Below are 23,235 nucleotides of genomic sequence, written 5' to 3'. Positions count from 1 at the left end.
GACAAGTGGTCAAAGGATTTTTTCTTCTTTTTCAAGATATAAACCGAACAAAGACCATTCCATGTTCATGGAACAGGAGTTACATTATTCCAATTTATAAGAAGGCAGATAGATCCTTGCCGTCAAATTACCGGCCAATAGCTCTTTTAGATACAGACTAGAAAATCTACGCAAGTCTTCTTCTCCCACAAATTGAACAGTGGGTATCTAAAAATCAGATCTTTTCACCTTCTCAATTTGGTTTTAGAAAAGGTATTGGCACCATGGCTGGCTGGGGGTCTTTTGATCTCCCTATTACAAGAAATTGGATAGAAAAAAGGGGCAACTCTGGTTTATTTGGCAAGCATGGATCTATCCCTAGCTTTTGATTTGGTGAACCGAGTTACACTTTTGAAGAAATTGCATCTATTGGGCCTTCCACAAGATCTTTTGGATATTTTGATTCACTTGCATGAAGGCTCGATGAAACAAATTCAATTACATAATGAAGGTCTTTTGTCAATAAAGATGTCCAATGGACTCAGACAAGGCTGTATTTTTCCTCCGACTTTGTATAACCTGTTTGCATCCAACATAGGTCCATCGTTACTGAATGTTTCCTTCATTCAACCGAAGATGGAAGGCAGAAAAATGTGTTGGTGCGCCTACGCGGTTGACTTTTTACCGTCTGACAGGACTCCTATGGGGCTTCAGCATCTGTTAACAGCCTTCGCAACTTATACGACATGTAATGGTTTAGCTGTAAATCCATAAAAATCGCATATTATGTGCTTTAGCGAAAAGAGAATGCCTCCACAAAAAAGCTGTTTTTTGAATAAGATCAAATTGGGAATCAAAAAGTCGATGATATATCTAGGCTTCTTCGTGAGCGCTAATTTAGATGGCGCTCCAGTACTAAATCACTTTTTGACGAAAGTCAAAGTATGCATTAATCAAATGCATATAGTGGACCGTAAATTTGGAGGATGTTCTTACATTCAATATCTAAGATTCTATAAACAAAAAACTATTCCTAACATTCTATATGGCAATGAAATTCCATTCATTATGGGCAAGCTGGATGTGAATAAACTATAGGCGAATACTCTTAGAGAAACCATTTCTTGCCTCCCGAAATGCATTCCACTAGTAGCGATCCGCTACGAATTTGGTTTACAATCAGTTAAGAGCATTGTAGAATGGAAATGTCTACTGCTATTTCGTAATCTTATTAGCCAAACCGAAAATAATCTGTATAATGAATAGACCGATATGCTTAAACAAGGTATGCCTAAATCGGCATTTCTGATCAAATGAATGGAAATTTGTAAGACTTTGTTGAGCTGTGTTGGATTATCTATGAATACTCATATCTAATCCTAAAAAAGTGAAACAGCTTCTGCAAAATAATGATTGGGTGAATACAACTCAGAAATTGTCTCAATATAGGCTGTACTCACATATGGTGTCCTACTATAAATATATGGGCTCCATGGAACCATATCTAAACGCTTTTCCAAACAGAGGGTGGAGAAATCTGTATATGAGATTCAGATTTAATGTTCTGCTTACCGGAGAAATAATTGCTGTAAGAGCAGAACCTTTGGCACCCACAATATTGTGTAGACATTGCAAGGATCCTGAAGTAAAAGAAACACTGAGACACTTGATGCTTGAATGTCCGGCCTTGCGCATGAGGAGTCTGCATTACTTCTCTTGCTTTGTCCCCAATGTATCAAATGTGCAAATGCATGCTATTTGATAAAAAAAATCCTGTTGCAATTAGCGGTTGTAAGATTCCTTAAGATAGAGTGTGGCCTTTTTTAGTCCTTTGTATATGTGATTGTCAGAAAAATGGAAAACTCCTTTGTTTTATTAATTTGTTATAAATAGGCTGATGTGTTCTACAATGAATTTTAATATTTGCAGGATAATTATTGTCTATCATAGATTTGGCAATCTTGTAGCTTGTTTTTTAGACCAAATGTTTTATTGAAATGATATCTAAATATTTGATGTGAAATTGTTTAGTATTCTCTCTTTTTTGTACAATTTTGTAAAGGTTTTTTTAAACCATATACAAATAAAATAAATAAAAAGAAAATATTTTGTTGAAAGTATTTTTACTCTCCATTTAAATTTTTTGGGAGTATTTGCCTATTTTAGGGAGTAAAAGTGGCCGAAACACCAGTTACCTGTAGGGCTGATTGGTGGAATATATCAAATTGGCAACTCCCCATGAGGTCAGTTGCACCCAGTTTTCCCAGCACCGGGGGGGGGGGCACAGAACTGTCACAGGTTACAATAATTTTGTAATGAGGGGTAGGTAGGAGGGTGATGAGGAATTTGTGGGCGGAATGATGGACTAATCCAACAGAAAGAATATTAACAAAGGTTAAGAATGTGTTTTACCAATGGATTCCTTACATCTGCAAATTTGTCATCTTAGAAAGACTCCAAAAGCAGTACAGAACCTAGACCAGGGAAAAGAGTCCAAAACCTACACCAGGAAATGCTAGAGTGCTAAAAAAAAAAAAAAGAAACCATGCATGGCGAACAGGTGGAAAAAAAAAAAAAATGCTGCTTGACAGAGGTCCACAAAAGGGACACACCTCTGTAAGGAACATGTACCTGTCATGGCTCTTGTCAAATGAGCCATAGGATCCACAGACACTTTCTTGTTGGTCAGATCACAGCATTCAGAAATACAGAGAGCAATCCATATGTTCACCGGAGCACCAGAAAAGCCGACTAACAGATGGTCATCCTTTATGAGATTTCATCTGAGAAACATAGAACTGAGAGCGCCGTTGTGTCCAGACAATTAAACTTCTCTACTGTCTTAGAAGGGTGAGGCAGAGGGAAGAAGACCGCCTCACCCTAAAATGTACCTATTACATGAGAAGAGGATGTGAGAACTGTTGACAGAATGAGCCTGGAGCCCATTCAAAACCATGTTGAAGTGATGGCAACCAGGAAAACCACTTCAAGAATGAGCACAGTGAATAAATGAAATGCCTGAAACAGAGCCGCCATTATAAATGACAAAACACGGCTCATATCCCATGCAAGAACATCAAACTTCAGTGGTGGAAAGGAATTAGTTAAACACATCAAAAACTGAATAATAATGGGAGTAGTAAAGTAAAATCCCTCTCCATGAGTCCTCTTCAAATAGTGGCCGATATCCATTTAACAGTGTCATTTGGAAGCTCCTCTTGAGCCAAGGAAAGAAGAAAGAGAATCAAATCAAAGGGCAGGACTGTAAACTGGTAGTGGGTGTTATTCTATGTGCTCTAGATTAATGGGCACATAAAAGTAGTTGTCCCGAAGGTCCAGTGACTGTTGCATGTGGGCAAGGGTGACCACCTTGATGCTGTTCTTGCGCTGGTACATGTTCAGTAGTCGCATATTGAGGATGCGTCAGACTCCCATCTTCCTTTGGCACAAGTTTCATCCCTTCCTCCCCCGCCGAAGTGGGCACAAGTTCAATCACAACCTCTGCTAGAACTGTGTTTGTTTTATTTATTTATATAGCGCACCGTACCAAGGGGTATCTGGGCGCATCATACATAGCTTAAATGTTACACATATGTACAGGAATAAGAGTCAGGTGGAAATGCTATAGCGAGCACAGTAACAGTAAGAAACATACAGGATATAAGCATCACCAGAGGCACTGCTGCAATAACTAAGACAGTAATAGTAGCATAACATATATATAGGCGGATGTTAACATTTTGGACATGAAAGAGAGAAGCATATCTGTGCAAGGAGAATAACTAGTAAGTGGAACAATGGGACGGTATGGTGACCATGAAGGGTGGATGAAGGAGATGGGGCGGTTAGATATCATGCATAGTTAACCATTGTTTAGTCTTTGCTCTGAAGCTTTGGAAGATATGATCAGTTCGCAGATGGATGGGCAGGGCATTCCAGAGTCTGACAGCCTGCACAGGGAAGCTGTTGACGCCTGCCTTCTTCAGGTTGAATGTGGGTACTATGATGCAGTGGGAGTTGGCCACCATAATGGGACATGAAGATGTTTTTTTTTATGATCTTTTCTCTTAGGTACTGTGGAGCAGCATTGTTGAGGCATATATGTGTAATGGAAATGATTTTGAAATTAATCCTATCTTTAATGGAGAGCCAGTTGTATTTTCTTCAGGTCTCGAAGATGTGTTCTCTCCTTGGGATGCTAAGTGCAGTTCTCAGAGTGTTATTTTGTAATGTTTGGAGCTTACTTGTGATGAGTTTGCTCGGGCCTGCACAGAGGACATTGCAGTAGTTAAGTTGAGAGTTGATCAAGGCTCTCGCAAGTATGATACAACTGTTGGTGGAAAGGTACAGTTTGCATGCGTGAATCAGCTTGCAAGTGTACGCTGTTGCAGAGGATGTCACATTGACTTGTTTGCGCATATTAAGTGTAGAGTCCAGGTAGAATCCAAGTGCTTTGATTTCCTTGGCAACCATAATGGCAATACCATCTATGTTAAATGTAGAGTATTTCTTGTTTAGCATGTTGAGGTTAGTCTGGGTTCCTAAGATAGGGATTTCCGTTTTTTCGTCATTCAGGCAAAGGCTATGGACTGCCATCCATGCCTGAATGATTAAGAAGATTTTATTGAGTAGGGCGAGTTCGGTGTCATAGTTGCCAGAGAGTGGTAGGAGTATCTGAGTGTCATCTGCATAGTTGGGGTAGATGACACCCAGATGATCTAGGTTGTCGAAGAGTGACTTAGTAAATATGTTGTACATGGTCGCGGAGACGCATGAACCTTGTGGAACTCTGCATGTGATGGGAGTCTGGTCAGCTGCAGCAGAAGGACAGAAGACTCTCCTTGACCTATTGCTGAGGAAGGATTGGATCCAGACTGAGGCTTCTTGGGAGATGTTGGCTGCCAATGACAGGTGTTCGCAAAGGATTTTGTGGTCCACCAAGTCAAAGGCGGCTGACAAGTCTAGGAGTAGGAGTAGGAGTAAGGCGCATTGCCTATTATCTTTTATTTGGTCGATTTGCTATTTCAAATCTATCTAGGCAGTTTCTGTGCCATGAAGTGGTCTGAAGCCAGATTGTCTTAAGCCTAGGAGGCTATTTGTCTCTAGGTATCGCTGGATTTGGATATATGCCGCTTTATCTAATATTTTAAGCAGAAATGGGACTGTGGTAATGGGCCTGCAATTTGTTGGGATAGATGAGTCCAATGTAGATTTCTTTAACAGTGGCAGAGCCCAGGCATCTTTAAGGTTTGTGGGTACCATGCCAGTGCAGAAGGAGGCATTTATTAGTTTTGTGATGAATGGGGATAAGTCTCTGGCGGCATCCTTAATTATTTGAGCGGGGCACGTGTCGCCTTGGCATTTTGATGGTTTAAGAGATAATATGATCTTTTCGACCTCTAGAGGAATTCCTGGGGCAGGTTGGTAGGGAGTTTTTGTGGTTTCTGATGGGTTTCAGCTTTGGAGAGGTTGAGCTTTTTTCGGCTATTTTGTTTTGAAGAGTGGTTATTTTATTGTTACATCTTGCTATAAACGTTGGTCTTTTTGGCATCGTGGCCGAACTTCCCTTGCCGCGATTTTGAGTCCTTCTAAGATGGCGGGTGTTCTTACTTGTCATTCTATGAGCACCGGTCTAGTTGTTGCACGTATTCCCCCTACATTGCCTGCCGATCATGTGACCGAATATAGGGGGGCCAGTGCATTGCTTCAGTGCGTCGCTACTCCAAGTCTAGACGGTTCGTAAGTGACCGCCACCTAGGGATCTTACCATCTGACTTTTCTAAATCCTAACCTCTTACCTCTTGTATGCTTCCTCTTTGTTAATCCAGATCGTGGGAAATCTTTGGTCCCGCTCTCCGAGGCTTCGTCCTGTTTTCCTTCGGAATACTGCCTGGAACTCGTTCAAGTGATCTGCAACTGAAATTCACACCGGGGTACATATTCCCAGTCTTGCCCTTACTCCCTAACTGTAGTACCGTCTTTTCGCTTCATGCCCTTCGAACAGCAGATATTTTCGACTTACCCTTTTTCTCTCTCCTGTTTAGGATCATTCCTCCCTTTTTGCAGTCTTCCGATTCACAGAACGCGGCTAGTAGATTTGAACAGCATTAGAGATTCCAAGGCAGATCTGAGGTGGGTGACGGCTCACGTGGGACTCCCTTCAGTTCGCTATTCTCGCCGCCTCTCTTACCTGTCCTTTCTCATTCACAGAACAACTTCCCTGCAGAAACCGAACATCTGAAACAACAAGCTCCGCAGGGGTTCCGTTCTTGACGACCAGACATCAGACTGCTCTCGCCGCATTCCAGGGTTTTCCTCCCATAGAGGGTTTCCCTGGGTGCGCAGACCTCTCTTTTCCTGGTTACCATTATCCCGGTAGAGAGTGATTGGGCTTGTAGGGGAATTCTTGCATTTGTCTGTTCCTTTGCCTTCCCGGTCACTGCTGAATGTCCAGGATAGTGCTCTACTTCCTAGAAAACTACTGAGCTGGAGATTGTTAAATTGTTTACCGCTAAGGGCATAATAATATTATAACATTTATTGGATAGGGCATTTTGGATGCTAGTGCACCAAGTTTTATCTTTGGGGCAAAAGTCATCAGGTAGGGTAGGTGATTCCAATTCCCTCAAGATCATGAAAAGTTCGTTTGTACTAGAACTGGCTTTTCGGATCCTCTCATTGTAAGTTTCGTGTTTAGTTCTGAGGATTTCCACTTTGTATTTAGCGGATATTTCATTTACTTTGTCTTTGTTGTCTTTTGTGGGGAGATTTTTCCAGGTGGTTTCCGCTTTTCTTTTCTCTGTCCTCAAGGCTTTTTTTTTTTCAAGATACATATTTTATTTATTATTAACCAAAGAAATAACAATTAAACAGCAGACATTGGTATTGGCATAAGCTTAAAATGGCACAGTTCATTGTAGTGTTAATAAAATCATAAAATTAACATATATTTCATTCACAGTGTTGCTTGGCCGTGGAACCAGGGGTGGAGGAGAAGAGCTGTGTGTAGGGGAGGGTGCCTCAACTTGTGATTCAATCTAGCCAACGGGCGGTAGGAGGCTTTTGCATGAGGGCTGGATAGCGTTCTGCATAGTCCATGAATGGGGCCCAAGTGTTTCGGAAGGGACTGAGGTTGCCCATGCGGAGTGCAGTGATCCTTTCCGCTATGGCAATGTCCCAACACCTGGCCCAGCATCGTGGGATAGAGGGACCCTTAGGGTTCTTCCAGAGGCGGGCGAGGGCTATCTTGGCAGCTGTTAACAGGTGTGTAAACAAGCGGGCTGCATTCCCTGACAGCGGCAAGTCCCCATCCCCCGTGTCTCCCAGCAAAATAATTCAGGGGTCCCACGGGATACTGAGACCTGTGATTGCTTGGACCTGCGTCAGTACCCCTTTCCAATAGTGCGCCGCCTTAGGACATTCCCACAGGAGATGGAATAGCGATCCCCCTCGCGGACAACCTCTCCAGCAGTTCGGTGTGGGTTTATGCCCGCCTTGTACAGTTGGGCTGGTGTGATATAGTACCTGAAGCACACCTTATATCCTCCTTCCCTGTTGGTAACACATTGGGTGCTTCTGTGAAGTCTTGCCCATATTTTGTTCCATGCCTCTTGCTCCAGGGGACGCCCTAGGTCCCTCGCCCAATTCAACATGTATCTCTCTTTTGACTCTGGGCTAGTCTTTTCCAAGAGTTTGTAGAGGGCGGATATCTTGCCCCTTGGGGGGGATGACTCTAGAGGTGTTAGGTCCCTGGAGCCGCGCTCTTTAACGGTGCGTTGAGAGATCCAGTGGCGGATCTGCATGTAGCGGAACCGTTCCTCCTCAGTGATGTTAAACCTCGCCTTGCAGTCCTCAAATGAGAGCAGTTGACCCTCTTTTAGAAAGTCTGAAATTCTGTGAAGGCCGCCCTCCTTCCACTTAGCGAAGCTGCGGTTGCAAAGGCCAGGGGAGAAACCCGGGTTGCCCCAGATTGGAGTCAGTGGGCCCAATGAGCTTTTGATTCCCCACTTCCTGGCCGCAGTTCTCCAGCTGTCCACTGTTTTGCATGTTGCTGGTAGCGGGTTCAGAGTGGGAGCGGATCTCCAGGACTGGATATGCGGCAAGTCGGGCAGGGGTGACTTGCACCATGCTTCTTCCAGTTGCAGCCAACATGGGCGATCTACGATACGTGTCCAGGTAAAGGCGTGTGCGAGCTGGGCCACTCGCCGGTATCTGGGGATGTCCGGGACGCCCAGTCCTCCTAGCCGATGGCTCCGGGTCATAATTTTCCTTGCAATGCAAGGTCTTCCCCACCCACCCCCCCCCAGATGAATTTCATGATTTCCTGCTGCAGGGAGATGAGGTCCTCTTCCTGGGATATGGGTTGGAATGCGTGGCAGTGGTACAGTACTCTAGGGAGCAAGTTCATTTTCATTGCCGCCGCTCGGCCCAGCTAGGAGATCTCCTGTTTGTTCCATCGTTTCAAATCTGCTCGGAGCATTTTAAATAGCTGCGGGAAATTATGTTTGTAGACCAGTGCGCTAGTATTGGGGATTTGGACACCCAGGTATTCCAGTGTGGTGTTGGCCCATGGGATCGGAAGGTTGGGGCACAGAGTGTCTCTCTGTCGCTTTGGTAGGTTAATCGGTAGAGCTGAAGACTTGTCATAGTTCACTCTGAACCCGGAAATTGCGCCAAATGACTCTAGTTCTTCAAGCAGGGGTTGCAGTGAACTATCCAGATCAGTGATAGTCAAGAGGACAAGAGGACATCATATGTGTAGAGTGCCACTTTGTGTTCAATCCCGCCCACAGAGACCCCCCCTGATGTTCGAGTTAAGGCGAATCCTCTCGGCGAACGGTTCCATAGACAGAGCGAACACCAGGGGTGACAGTGGGCACCCCTGACTGGTCCCTCTGGATATAGGGATGGGCACTGATTTCCTACCAATGACTCGGAGTTGTGTTGACGGGGACGCGTAGTTTGCCATTGTCCAAGTTATGAAATTGTGGCCCAGGCCCATGCTAGCTAGGGTGCTCCGAATGTAGTCCCAGTTTACAAGACCAAAATCTTTATGTGCGTCGAGGGATATTATCAACAGCGGGGTCTTAATTCTGTTCGTGGATTCGATAATATTTAGTGTGCACCTAACATTATCGCGTGTTCCCCTGCCCAGGATAAAGCCAGTTTGATCTTTGTGTATTAACTCGGGGAGAATCCTGCCTAACCTGGCTGCTAGCACCTTTGAGTAGATTTTCCCCTTGGTATTCATCAATGCTATTGGCCTATATGAGGCGGCCTGTTCAGGGTCCTTCCCTGGTTTCTGGAGTAGGAGGGTGGTTGATTCAGCCATGGAGTTTGTTACCTTTTTGGTGGATAGGAAAAGCAGTGTCAGTTGCGGAATTAGGATGAGTCCGAATGATTTATTAAACTTGGACGTCAGGCCATCCGGGCCTGGGGCAGTGTTCTTGAGTGATTTTATGGCATCTAGGATTTCCTCTGCGGAGATCGGGGCTTCTAGGGAGTCGAGGGGGTCGTGACAGCCGGGGCGTGAAATGACGCTAGGTAGCATTGCTGCTGGGCTCTTTCCTCTGGAGATGAGGGCGGCCCTTGCATGAACGACATATGGTGGTTTACCAAGGTATCTATTATGTCTGGGGTGGTGAATTTGCTTTTCCCATCCAACCCTTTGAGGCTTATGATGTTGTTTCTGCTGTGTGTCTTTCGTAATTTGTATGCTAGTAATCGGTTTGCCTTATTGCTTTCAAGATAATAAAATTGTTTTGTATAAGCCAAGGCCTTCGCAGTGCGGTCGGCCCAGTGCATCTCTAGTGCTCTTCTAACTTTTTTTAGCTCCCTGTCCACCCTTCTAGAGTATTCGGTCTTTAGTTCTTTTTCTAGAGTGGAGACTTTGGATTCCAAAGCTTGTGTGCGGATCTTGGAGACTCTGACCTGCTCAGCAGCTGCAACTGATAAACACCCCTCTTATTACAGGCTTCATAGCCTCCCATAATAGCCCAATTCTGACTTCAGGGTTCTGATTTTCCTTGAAGTAATTGATCAAGGTGTCTTTCGCCTCTCCCCTAATCACCTGGTCCAGTAGAAGGGTATCATTGAGCTTCCAAAATCTGGGAGGTGGGTCAGGGCCCCCCCAAGATTGAGAGGTCCGCCGACACTGGTGCATGGTCAGATACCAAGCGCGTGTGAATTTCAATGTTGCTAAAGCATGGGAATAGGGTACTAGTGGCTAATAAGAGATCAATTCGGGAGTGCCCTCCATGTGCGTTTGAGTAGTATGTGTAGTCGTGGGTCTCTGGGTTGGCTACCCTCCATATGTCTACTGTGCCCGACTCTCTTAGCAATCCAACTAGGGCCAGTCCTCGGGTAATATCTAGGTTGGATGGGGGCAATGATTTATCACTTGCGGGGTCCGGGACTGAGTTAAAGTCCCCTCCGATTAGGAGGTACCCCGTGGCAAGTTAGTAGCGGTGGCAGTAGCTCTAATATGAATTTGTTCTGATTTACGTTAGGGGTGTAGTTCCCCGCGATTGTGATTGGTTGCTCGGCAATGTATCCACGTATAAGGAGATATCTGCCCGCCGGGTCTTTTTTAATCGTGGGGTTGGACAGGGGGAACTTGTCGCTTAACAGGATCGCCAGCCCCCTCTTTTTCTCACCACTGGAAGCAAAGAAGCCCTGTATGAAGCGCTTAAATTTGATTTGGTGCTCATCGACTGGCAAAAGGTGGGTTTCCTAGAGAATTACTACATCCCCATTTAGTGCCACCAACCTATTCTCCACCGATTTGCACTTCCTTGGAGAGTTAAGACCCTGGACGTTCCAGGTCAAAATGCGGACATCTCTGGCGTTATCCGGACCTATTGATTATGGGGGCGCGGTTGGTTCTGTGCGGTGGTGCTGTATAGCAACAGGGGAGCCTTTGAGGGGTTCCTGTGTGTGTGTGATGTGCTGCCACTACAGATGTCCATGAGTAAAACCTTAAATGTTAACTGAGGCCCCTGGGGATATGAACAATTCCCTGGTCCCCCGCCCCTCCCCCAAAAACTGTAGAAATGAGACCATAAAGCTCATCCGTGGGGTTGCTAGCCAACCCCGTCGTCAGAAGTTGCGTCCCGCAGGGGTAGAGAATATCTGCAGGGTCGTGGTATTGAGGGCTCAGGGGCAGTGTAGATGATATTGGCGTGAGGTTGTGTACCTAGTTGCGTGCATACTGGTATCCCTGTGGGTGCTAGGCCCCCTCCCCCTCCCACAAGGGTGAGAAGGGGTGGATCCAGAGCGATGATGGTGCTTGCATGTCTCTGGAGCGCTCCGAGGGGATATGGCACTAACCTGTCATATTGGCTTCGGGCGAGAGGTTGAGATTTGCCGATCAGTTTGGATTATGCTGCTTCCGGGGGCCCCGGGGCATGCGGCGCCCGCCTGCTCGTGACCAGCGGTTGAGTGTTCGCGAGCCGGGTTGTGATTGGGAGCGTGTAGCAGGTTCCGAGTCCTCGACGGTGGATCCTTTTCCCAGAAACCGTTCCGCCTCCTTAGAGTTGCGGATCTGCCTGCGCGTTCCATCCCATTCGAAGCATAGAGCTGTTGGGTGACCCCCGCGGTATTGTATTTTTCTTTCTTGCAGCCATTCTGTTAGGTTGTGGAGGGCTCTCCGTTTCTGGAGGGTTACGCTTGCAAGGTCTTGAAACAGCGCAATGTTGGCGCCTCTGAAGGTGATTTGCTTCGAGGACCTGGCCTCCCTCATTATCTCCTCCTTGACCCTGAAAAAGTGGATTCGGGCGAGAACATCCGGAGGGGAGGATGATGCGGTGATGTGCGGTGGACTCTGTCGATTTCTAGAGGGGCACTGTCTGGTAATGTTATTATGAACCTGAAAAGGTCTTTGGTGAAGCCCTCGAGCTCTGCGTTGGTGATTGTGGTAGGGATTCCGCAAATGCGGATTTTGTTGCGACGGGATCGATTTTCGCTATCCTCCTGTTTTATTTCGAGTGCGTCACACCTGGCTTCCAAGGCCGCTATTCTGTTTAAGCCACACTGCAGCTCGAATGTGTTATCTCACCAGGCGTTCTCCATTTCCTCAGTGTGTTATTTCACCTCCTCCACTCTTCTGTCCAGAGAGGCGGTCTTTCTGGTGACTTCTTCTGTGCCCTTTTGGATCTCTTTGGTAAGGGCTAGTAGAAGATCTTTTAGGTCTGTTTTAGTGGCGGAATGGTCCGACTGCGATTGCTCCATTGTGTGGGCACCCCCAGGTATAATGCATGCTGCGGGGTCGGACTTTCCTGCTTTATTCTGGCATGTGCTAGTCATCATTGTCGTGATGTCCGCTTGTTTTGCTGCTTTGCCACTTTTTGACATGGCTCCGCCGGGCTGGGGGTGTGGGAGAAAATGCTACGGCTACTCCGTCTGCTTACAGCTTCGGAGGGCTCCTGCAAGGCAGAAGTCAGAGCTCCGGTGGTTGTGCCCTGCGTTGGGGGGGGTGAGGGGGGGAGGGGGGAGTTGGCCTCTGTGATGCTATACCGACTGATCTGACGTGGGGATTGCTGCATGCGCCGGGGTTGTGTGTATTGCGTTTTAGGGTGACTCCCGGTGTCCTGTTGTTCTCCGCTGCGCTGTTGGGATGTTCCTGGGTTGCAAATCCCTATGGCTGGCCAGGTATGAAGCCAGCCGGCTCCGCCGGGGGGGGGGGGCCCCGGAATGCCGCGCTTGATGCTTGGGTTGCAGGGCCGGGGAGATTTCCGGCCTCGCTCCTGGTGGTTCTGAGTCAATGCTGCAGGGCGGTGTGTGGAAAGAGTTCTGAGTGGGGGCCGCTTTAGTTGCGAGTGGTGCTTTGGTTTACTTGCGGGTTGATCTGTTGGCACGTCCGCGGGTACGCTTGCTTGTGCTAGTGCACGCAACAGGGCTCTCCAAGATAGGGCAGGGTGCGTAGTTGTTAACTGAGGGCCCGGGGCATGCAGCAGCTGTCTGGCGCTCTCACGGATGTGGGCTGCCCTATGCGCTGGTGTTCCCTCTGTTGTGGACTAACCTTTATGAGGGCCACCTGCCGGGTCAATAGCCGCTGTCCCCTGGGCTGCAGGTGGGAGACGCAGCGGATGTTGGAAGCCCTCTTGATGGGTCCTGGGCTCAGTCTTCATGTTCAGTGTCCCCTGGCGCGGTTCGTGGCGTGCACTCGGGTGCCGCAGCCGAACCTGGCTGGATGATAGTAGGAGGGGCCAGAGTGGGGCCCAGCGTCCCCCGGGCCGTTGGAGGGGGACACCGCGGATGTTGGGAGCCCTCTTGATGGGTCCCGGGCTCAGCCCTTGCACCTGATGTCCCCTGGTGCAGCGTGTGACGTGCACTCGGGCGCCGCCGCCGAACCTGGCTGGATGAAGGTAGGAGGGGCCGGAGCGGAGCCCGGCAACCCCCGAGTCGCAGGCGGAGGACGCCAATGATGTTGGGAGCTCTCCTGGCGGGTCCCGGCCTGTATGCTTGAAGTCGTGGGGTGCGGTGTGTGCTCGGGCGCTGCCACCAAATCCAGCTGGATGGTGATAGGAGGGGCCGAAGTGGAGCCCCAGCCCCCCGGTGCGCTGCTCCAAAGCCTATGGGCCGGGGCGCCGCGCACATGCCCGGCCTTGATCACGCAGGGAGGTTGCTGCCTCACGGATTCCCCTCTGGTGGCGCTGGACGATGTTGGCGAGCTCCCGCCCGCTGGTCCCCTGGATCCGCGGCCAGGGGGACACCCGGCCGCAGCAGCCTGTCGGGCTCGCCTCTAGGGCCATGCACGGGACCCACGAAGTGGTGCCGCTCGGTAGGGGCGAGTCCCAGCCCTCAAGGCAGCCCGCGGCTGGCTGGTGCTGATTGTGGTTTGCCCCTCCCCCTCCGCAGCCGCAATCAATACGGGCGCCCACCCGCCATTTTGGCTTTCTTCCTGCTGGTTTGTTGGGAGAGCGCAGAGCCCTCCCGGCCGCAGGGATGCTCTGTGCCGCTACTGACCCTGCTCACCAGAAGCAGTGGATATGCATGGTTCAGCCGTGCCAGATGTAGGCTCGGTGGCGGCTTCGGTCCACAGGGATTAGCTCCGACGACCGGGCTGACCAGGAGCACTTATGGAGCCAAGCCGTACGGTCGGCTCCCGGCCACGCCCCTGGTGTCCTCAAGGCTTTTAAATGGGGGGTAAACCATGTATTGAGGTGAGCTTTTGGTTTACTTTTCCTAAGTTTGAGTGGTGCAATCGAGTCTAAGGCTTGGGTGATTTTGGAGTTGTAAAGGTCTACTAGTTCCGTAGGGTCTAGAGACTTTGATGCAGCGTTCAGGGCAGGGAGCAAAAGGGGCCGGAGCTTGTAAGTGGTAATATTCTGTTTATTCCTGGTAAGTAGGGGCAGAGACATCATTTTGGGTTTGTTTACGCGCATGGCTATAATTGTAAAGGATATGAGAGAATGGTCAGTCCAAGTTTGTGGTTCAATAGAGGTGATTAAGTTTCACAGTTGATGTCAGCAACCCAATCTAATATTCTCCCTTTCTCATGGGTGGGTTGATTGACTCTTTGCAACAGGCCTAATTCAGTTAAGGAGTCAGCCAATGCTTTGGCAGGTTGGTCGTTAGGGTCTTGGAAGCCTAGGTTGAAATCCCCTAGCAGTATAATTTGAGATGTGGGTTTCGTGGTGGCTGATAGTATAATCATAAAATCTTCTTCAAAGGAGCCAATGGGGCCGTGAGGTCTGTATATTAGCTGTGAAACGTCCTCTATTTGGAAGGCATCTGGAATAGGGTACAGTTTGGACAGGGGCTTAGCTGTGGCAGTGGAGGAAGATGGAAAGTAGCACTGAGAAACAACCTGATAGTCCCAGGAGTCTAAGGTGGTGTTCATCCACTCCATGCCGAATAGGGAAAGGCTCCCCCAACAGAGAAGGAGAGCAGGAGGGCACTGCAGAGGCAGAAACATTACTTCTAGGTGAACCTCTTCTTCTACCCATGCCTCTGGTGCGGCGTGCCTTTGGGTGTCTGTTCCTTGCCAACAAGGGCAAAGGAGGTGAAGGAATGTAAAGAACATTACCTAGCGAATGACGTGGACGGCTGTTGAACTGCCGGACTAAGGGAATCAAAAGTTGCATTTGAAGCCTTGCATTTCTGAGGGATTTGCCAGAATTTGGTCAACTCTCTCTCCCTAAATACCTTCCTTTTCGAGCTCTTCGCTCCTCCGCCTCCAACTCCCCCAGGGTTAGTCACTTCTCCAAGCAACAACTTGGTGGTAGATCTCTTTCCTCTGCTGGTGCCTCCCTCTGGAACAGCCTCCCTGCCTCCCTTAAACTTGAGGAGAACCATCTCCAGTTCTGGAAGCACTTCAAAACCTTTCTCTTTGCTTCTGCTTTTTCTCCTCCACTGCTCTGCTGACGACCTGGCTGAAACCGGAACTCACTGGCTACCTGGACACCCTCTGATCTCGGGCCCAGGTCCCTCCCCTGCCACCGTCACACACCTGCACTGCCTGCCAGGCAGCCCCCGCAATTGGGGACTGTTTCTGTATCCCTACAGTCCCCCTACCAGCCCTTGACACCTGATGTCTGCACTTACCCTGCACTTTCCACGTTACTTATTGTTATTATCTATTCCCATGTACTGCACTGTCCCTGCCCCCTTCCCACGCACTTGCGCGATCTGAATGACACCTGGACCTAGTAGGATCCTTGTCTGTCCTCCTTTGCCTCGTCGCACCTTGTAACACTTGTTTATGGGCGCGTTATAAAACCCATATCATATCATATATCATATCATACAAAGGTGGTCTCGATCAAAGGGCATGTCTTAGAGATTGGCATCTACATCATGCACAAACCCTGAGGTGAATATTCAGGAATGTCTCCCGATCACAGTAGCATAGCCCGTCGAGTGAGCTACAAAGTCTCTGGGGTACCCAGACCTGCCTGCAGAATTAGTTTGGCAGCCTGTTATCATATATCAGCTCTGTAATTACAGCCCTCATCTCAGGGGCAGGTTGTCAGCTGTTTCATTCACAACACTCTAAAAAGTGTTGTAGAGTATTCCACAAGGGTGCAAGCGGCATTAGCAATCATCAGTGTCAGATTACTCGAGGCAAAGATATTCTGGCCATGGACGTCCAGCTTCTGTGGGAAAGGTTACAGCCATAGCCCCTGCAGTTCACTTCAACTAAACCACAGAACAGTCCAAAATTGCCGGTTTATAGGGGAGGAGGCTCTCCCTTTGAGGTCCCTGCTTAGGATGTCTGGCAGGTCATTCTGCACCTTTGAAATTGAGGGTTCAGTGATACCCAGGTATTCAACAGCAATTATCTTTTAAAAAGGCACACTAATCTGTGCTGAGAAATAAGCAAAGACTTACATAACGTCAGATTCAGGGGACTAGAAGGTTAGATGTCCAAGAAGAGTTTTTTTCATCAGGAATTCACCAAGGAATTCACCGAGCTCACCTTCTTTAAAGCACTGACCAAATTTGAACAGATAATCTGAGCCGGAAAAAGGTGCGCATTTCAAGCCTTCATTGTCCTCTTGGGTAATGAGTGCTGCAGTGATAACAGGGTCAAAAGGTGGACCCACACCATGCAGGATCAGAGTGGTATCGACATCCAAAGCCTGGACGGAGCTCACAGGCAGGCAGAAGAACAAGTTACTTACCAACTGGTAACGCATTCCACATCTTTGACATGTAATGTCCACAGCTGTGCACTTCCGAAACTTTTTCGGCAGAGTGCGTCCTGCTTCGATGGCGTCGGGTCCATGTCCCTCGAAAGCCTCCGTAGCCTCAGTTTACATTTTTTCCCCCAGAACGTGTGGCACAAGTCTGATGCCTGCTGGACTGCACTTAGCCTTGCGGAAACGGAAGCTGCAATCGCATACGAAATTCTCCTGAGGGGCAGGCTGCGAGGGCGATGTGGAATGCATTGGAGGAACATCCAGTCGAAAGAAAGTTACCAGTTGGTAAGTAACTTGTTCTTCAAATAGATTGTGTCCAGGTTTCAGATATCCCCGGTCCTCTAGTACCTGGCTGCCATATTGCAAGGATGTCTGTGGGGTTCCATGTCATTTCATCGAGGGATGTTTTTTCCTCAGGGTTTTTACCTCAGATTTTTTAATGAAAAAAAACTTTTTTTTTTTTACATAATGGGGGGTGGGGGTAAGAGGGGTTACTCCCTATCCCCTTTAATTTTTTTGCTATTCTCAAACACCCACACCCCAAATATATATTTGTCTAACCCCCTTAAAAATTCAATGTTTTTTCCCACACATCCCACGATGAAAGGACGTCGTACCGTCTGTTGAACCTCGGCATACAACCCGAGAGGCATGTGGAACCATGCAACTGCATAGTATCTGGTAGGCATCGAGAACCCAAGATGGGGTTGCGCATCATGCCTGTACCACCCATATTAACTTTTCTGCATTGTATGCTTATGCCACCCTTCAAGATGGTGCATCATGTCTGTGCCACCTATATAAACTATACTGCATTGTATGCTACTGCCACACCTCAAAAGGGGGTCAGGCCAACTGTATGTCTTTGCTAAGCACTTCTGTAACAAAGACTTCTCACAAGCAGTTATGTAACTAAGTAAGCCTTCTTAACAGCGCTGCGATGCCCGAGGACAGTTGTGCGCTTTACAAATGCAAATAAATAAAATAAATAACCCTCACAGCACCTACAATCTGGCATGCATTGCGAACCCTGAAATCAACTAGAAAAAGAAAAGTACAGAGAACCTTGGAAAAGGCCACAAAATAAGAAAGTGGTAAAAGCCCTGACGAGCACAGAGAAGCCCAACAGCACCTAGAACTGGAGTAGTCTGAAAATACTAAAAGTGCTAGAACAGGATAGGTTGAAAAACCCAAAGAAAACCTACAAGTTACTAGGTGTTAAAAACACTGAAATCAACGAGATTCGAAAATGAAGGCCTTGTGAAACACAAACTGAGGGACTGAATCTTGATATGGAGACAGGGAAAGCCTGAGCATTAGCTAACCATCTTGAATTATGAAACAATAAAATAGAGTAGGCTCAATCCTGCGGTCAGCCTTTCACTTGACAACTACGCCACGGACGAGATAGCTGCTTTATCCTGCAGTGACTCTCCTTGATATCTGGCTACAGAGGTTCATCACTGGAAATAGTTATTTACTATCGCCTATAGTAGTGGATTTCTTCCCCAATTTGTGTTGCTTGCCATTGTGTTGAAAATTGTCTGATATTAGGCATTGCTTGTTTTCAGAGCATGTTAATTGTGACAGGGAGGCCCACCACAAATAACCATGCTGACTTTTGCAGTAAGTCCAACACTTTTTATTTAAATTTTACAAATAGCTTGGGCCATGGGTTCTTGGGTAGCTCTCAGGGCTAAGTGGATGCCTTCTTTCACCCAGTGTCATTCTTCTGTCTCTCACGCTCGTTCTCTCCGGACCCTTTTCTGCACTGGTCTCAAAAATATGTTCTCTTTCCACCGTACTACTGCCCATCCGATCTTTCACCTTGCCTTTCCACCTCCACTGTTTGATCTCACCTCTCAACACTTTCACTTCTTACTGCTGCTACCACCTGCTACCTCGGTTGTTCCTTTCCTCTTGATATTATTCTGGTTATAGGCGCTCTCTCTACTCTTAACTCTAGCTACTCCTATTCTCCCACCCTGTTGCTCCAACTACTTTTCCGCTACTACCGTTCTTACCAACATCCCTTTACTTCCTATTACTACTACTGTCAATCTATTTAAGTTTCTACTCACTAGTGTCCACTATCACCCTCTACTCCTACTTTCTTTACTCCACTATCACACACAAAACCCTCCACAGACCCCCTTTCTTCAGTAGCCTCTGCACTTTCACCTCTTCTAGTTTCTCGGACGTCCACCACCTCCTTCATGGAGGCAGTTTATTATAATTTAGTAGAAACTCCCTGGTGGGCTAGTGGAGGCTTTTTTCTTGCTTGCGCAGGCTCCAGCTGACAAGGTCAGCTGGAGATGTGCTCTTCTTTCCCCAGCATCCTCTGGTGTTGTGATACCTGCCGCACTCCGTATGTGAAGCACTACCCAACATGCCATCTTGCAGCACAGGGCTCCAGCTGCCCACTTCTCTTGGCTGCAGCAAGTGTTCTGCTCTCATTGCAGTGGGGTTCTGCGCCCTGGACACCACCACTGATTCGAGTAAGGGGGGCTGAGAGGGGGCCTGCTCTCACCCAGGCACCATGAACGGGTGTTGGGGGTCAGCCCCCTCACCTTGACAGAGTCACAACGCTGGCCCTGTCACACAAACTAATGAGTTTGAACATGTGTGAAACTTGCCCGATTGTTTCATACCTTTGAAAGACGGCTGTCTTTGGCTGGGAAAACTATCTGTTAAGCAACACTACCATCAGAATCGAAAGTTTCAATGCTCAATTTCTGCATGGATTCTGGGGTGTAGATAAAAGCAAATAGTTTGAAGAGGGTGCTATCTATTCTGGGAAGTTGGACTATGCTCATGCACAAAGGAGCCACTAACGACATGCACATTCTCTTTACAGTGCACTGAAACCAGAGTGCACTCAAATTCAAAATGAACATCTTGTGAGCGCCTTCAGTGGGTACAACTACACCGGCTACTCCATTATCATAGCCATCATGTTTCAAGATGAACATCTTGGATGTCTACAGTGGGTTCCGCTACTCACTCATCAAACACTTCAACACTCTAGACTCAAGGATGGAAATATTGCTTCCTCAGATTCAAACCTGTAGCAATCACGCTGCACAGAAGACTATAATAAGTCCAACAACATGCTGAACTTTCGTATAACGCATGCAAATGTAAAATTCTCGACCTTAAAGGGTAAAACTAGTGGTATTAGTATCTATGAAATGTGGCCAACGTTTACCCCCAGACATAACCAAAAAAGCCCTTGACATTTAGGTTATGGCATATATCACCCATCACCTTTTATGAACAAAATGTTTTGATTGAAGTCAATACCAATTGTCCTTTGGGGCTCCTAATGTAGACTAGAAGATTGCTAGATGTCCGGATAGCGTGCTGAGTACTCGAAGTACTGTTCATATATTTCATGAATTGCAAGCTACATGGACCAGTTTGCCCAAATAATGGCGCATCACAATCTATTTCACAGTGGTGTTGCAATAGCTACAAGTGACGTTCGACATTCTGTTACTTTCACCTGAGTTTTGTGGTATTCAAAAGGTAGAGTTTAGTCTGGTATTGTGCCAGGGCCCACCGTGGACTCACACATCCAACAAACGAGTGGTTGATCAGCATCTCCTGAAGACCTGCAAAGTGAATTAAAAAATACAGACTTAGACCTATTATTTTATTCCACAGACGGGAACATCAATTTGAAAATTACTAACCCAACAGGCTAACTCACAAATGCATTTTCACTGCCCACTGCATAACATTACATTTACATGTGTGGATAATAATTATTTTGGAGGGAACCACCACCAGAACAGACTTGAAGACCAGAAATATTGTGTTCATATACAGCAAGCTTATGTGATGAACAATTTTGACCTGTTCCACAGAGTTACAAACGACCCTCCACAGTGGGCCTCATGCCCTAACCCGACAAGTCAGTGGTCTGGAATTTGGAAAGAGGCAGACTTTGGGGCGCAGACCTTTCCAACAGTGGCATTTTTAAGCTTTCAGAAAGTATGTAATTGGCCACGGATCCTGGTGAAGATCACAAGGATTTCAAGGGTTGATGGTGCTTAGGATGCAAAAGCCTACCTTGAAGGCATACATTTCAATACAATTTTGGCAACAGGGTAAAGAAAAAACATCTAGAGTTAAAGGAATCCTATGCACCAGGATAAGGGAGAATCCAATAATTATGAAAACATGATGGTAAAGTCATTTTGAAGTCTCCGATATATACTTGTATGAAAACAATTTGAAGTACACGGCTGCATAAATTTGTATGTGTCCTACACATTGTTGGAGGATCATTTGGCAGAACTACTGTCCATTTTATTGTCAGATCTTGCAGCAATTGCTCTGCGAATAAGGACGAAGGCCAAAACTGATGCATGCCATTGAACAGATGGACACTATCATTCTTTTTTATGTATTCAAATCTTATTGTGAGAGATTAGAAAATACACAAAGTCACAAGAACATCTCCACCATAAAGAAAAAAGCACTTTAAGTTTCTCAGCACACCACTCTGTTTTCCCTCTCAATGTATTACTATAGTAAAACCCAGGAATGTATCTTCATTGTAAAACTCTACAACCCCCACCAGGAGAAGGGGGCAGAAGTGGTAGGAAGAAGGTATAACGAGAATCCAAATCACTTTTATACGAGAAGAAAAAAGACCCAATGTATGTTGCATACCCCAGGTACTTCTGGCAGCAGACACAGCTTCTTACAAAATCATGAAACAAACTTCAGCAGCAGACAGCAGTTCGGAGCATTATATGCCCCATAAACAAATGTCAGCATGACACCTCTGACAAACCTTTCAAAAAGGAGAATGCCATCCAGACATCTGTGAAAACAGATATGCCACTTCTTGAGACGTGTTAGGTGCTCATTTTGAAGATGACGACTTCTGTAGACACCTGTAGCCATACCAACAATATTCTATAGGTGTCTTTGAATACGTAAAGACATGAGGTAATGGCATTTTTACTGGTGTGTAGGTGGGAAATGAAAAGCGTAATCCTGATCTTGTGAAAGTAGGGAGGAGTGTGCACATGGTGCCTTTAGGATTTCCCATATGAAAGCACAAGCAATATGCTGGGGCTATTGTACAGACGTGTACCCATGAACATGATTTAACAGTAGTAATTGATTTACTTAATCAAACAGAACATTGGGTAAGATGCTTCCTCTCGATCAGCCAGGAACTCTGAAGAGAATGTGCTCCTCTTAAAGGATTAATTCACTGTTCTATTTATAAAATCAGGTGAAATTGTATGTAAGGTCCTGAAAGCTAAACTAATTACTCACCCGCAACGGGGATACAAGACCTGATGGACTCATAAATAATTCCACAGTGGTCAGGAGAACTAAAGCCAGTACACAAGATCATTGCACTCTTCAGATGAAATAAAGTAAACACTTTATAATCTGGGAGTTATTCAACCAACACATTATTTTATCTGCCATTTCCTATTTCCAGTAATAATAATAAAAATGTTCTGGTTAAGAAAATGGCAGATAGCAAAGTTTCCATGCAGGAAAATCGAACGTCTGGATTGTTGAATGCCAGTAAACTGAGAAAAAAGTCATGGGAGCTGCGTTATATAGCTTTTTTTTTACTGTTAAACAGGCTCTATACACAGGGATAACTGACATTTAGCTATTAGATATATTTGCTTATTCCACATCGTTGGGATTTGAATGACGATAGTTAAAGCATTTACTGTATATGCAATAAAATATACCCACAAAATGTTATGATATTGCAAGTCACAGAGAGCTTTGTGGCTATAAACAAGAGTCATTGCCTATATAAAGTAACAGACGAGAGAGGTGATTTGAAATATCATTTTTTAATGAATGATGGGGGTGCTTTATTTCTCATAATACATGGTCACTGTCATCCCTTTAATACAGGATTACGTAATGTAGGATGATCTTATATTGCGCCTCATGCCATTTTTGGTGACCTCGCTGTTTGTGGACTTGTGACCCTGTAAGAAAAGTGTGCTAATGAGAGTAGGCCGGAGGTATCTGAATGCTGGGTGCTGCTCTGATTCTATGAGTTTAGCAGCGACACTTGCGTATGTGTTGATCCAGAGGGGAGAGTCCAAGATCAGATATGTTACAGTGCAGTAAGACTGGGTTAACCTCTGGTTTGGGCTGGACTGCATGATAGGACTAAAGAAGTGAGCTTCTTAGTGATAGGCATGAGGTTACCTGCGTGAGAGGATGTGTGTTTGTAGTGCAAGGTAGCATGCGATTTGAGTGGTAAGTGGGTTTAGTCAGGGACACAAGAGGATAGAGAACAGTGAGGAACTGGTCTTGTGTGTTGGAAACCCAAGCCAAAGTGTCATCCTGCCTATGGGGGCCGCCTTACTCCGTTGCTGTCCAACGTGGGGAAGAGCGCCGATTCAGCCACATCTGTTCTTTATATTTGAACACTGATTTTCCTTTACATATACATCTCCTTTATACACTTTTTGCACAAGAGATAGGGCAGGCATTAGGTTTTGTTAGCATAGGCCATTTTGATTTGACAGACACAACAATGAATGTTTTATTATTTGATGGCCAAGACTACTACCATCATAGTTGTAGGGCAAAGTAGGAGTTTTCCCAA

General features: G+C 46.5%; 1 protein-coding gene across 2 annotated transcripts in view; it reads right to left on the bottom strand.

The window, feature by feature from the left end:
- MLH1 (mutL homolog 1) overlaps positions 1-23,235 on the bottom strand; it is a 949,066-nt gene that overhangs the window by 209,045 nt on the left and 716,786 nt on the right. For both annotated transcript variants that reach the window (XM_069613203.1, XM_069613202.1), the window contains exon 14: positions 20,128-20,236. In XM_069613203.1, the coding sequence (XP_069469304.1) occupies positions 20,128-20,236 (109 nt within the window). The remainder of the gene's footprint in view (positions 1-20,127; positions 20,237-23,235) is intronic.

This window comes from Ambystoma mexicanum, chromosome 5p (genome assembly GCF_040938575.1).
Source record: "Ambystoma mexicanum isolate Mex_15411 chromosome 5p, UKY_AmexF1_1, whole genome shotgun sequence".
Lineage (NCBI taxonomy): Eukaryota > Metazoa > Chordata > Amphibia > Caudata > Ambystomatidae > Ambystoma > Ambystoma mexicanum.
Note: the sequence above shows the minus strand (reverse complement) of the source record. Positions and strands in the feature narration are given on the sequence as shown.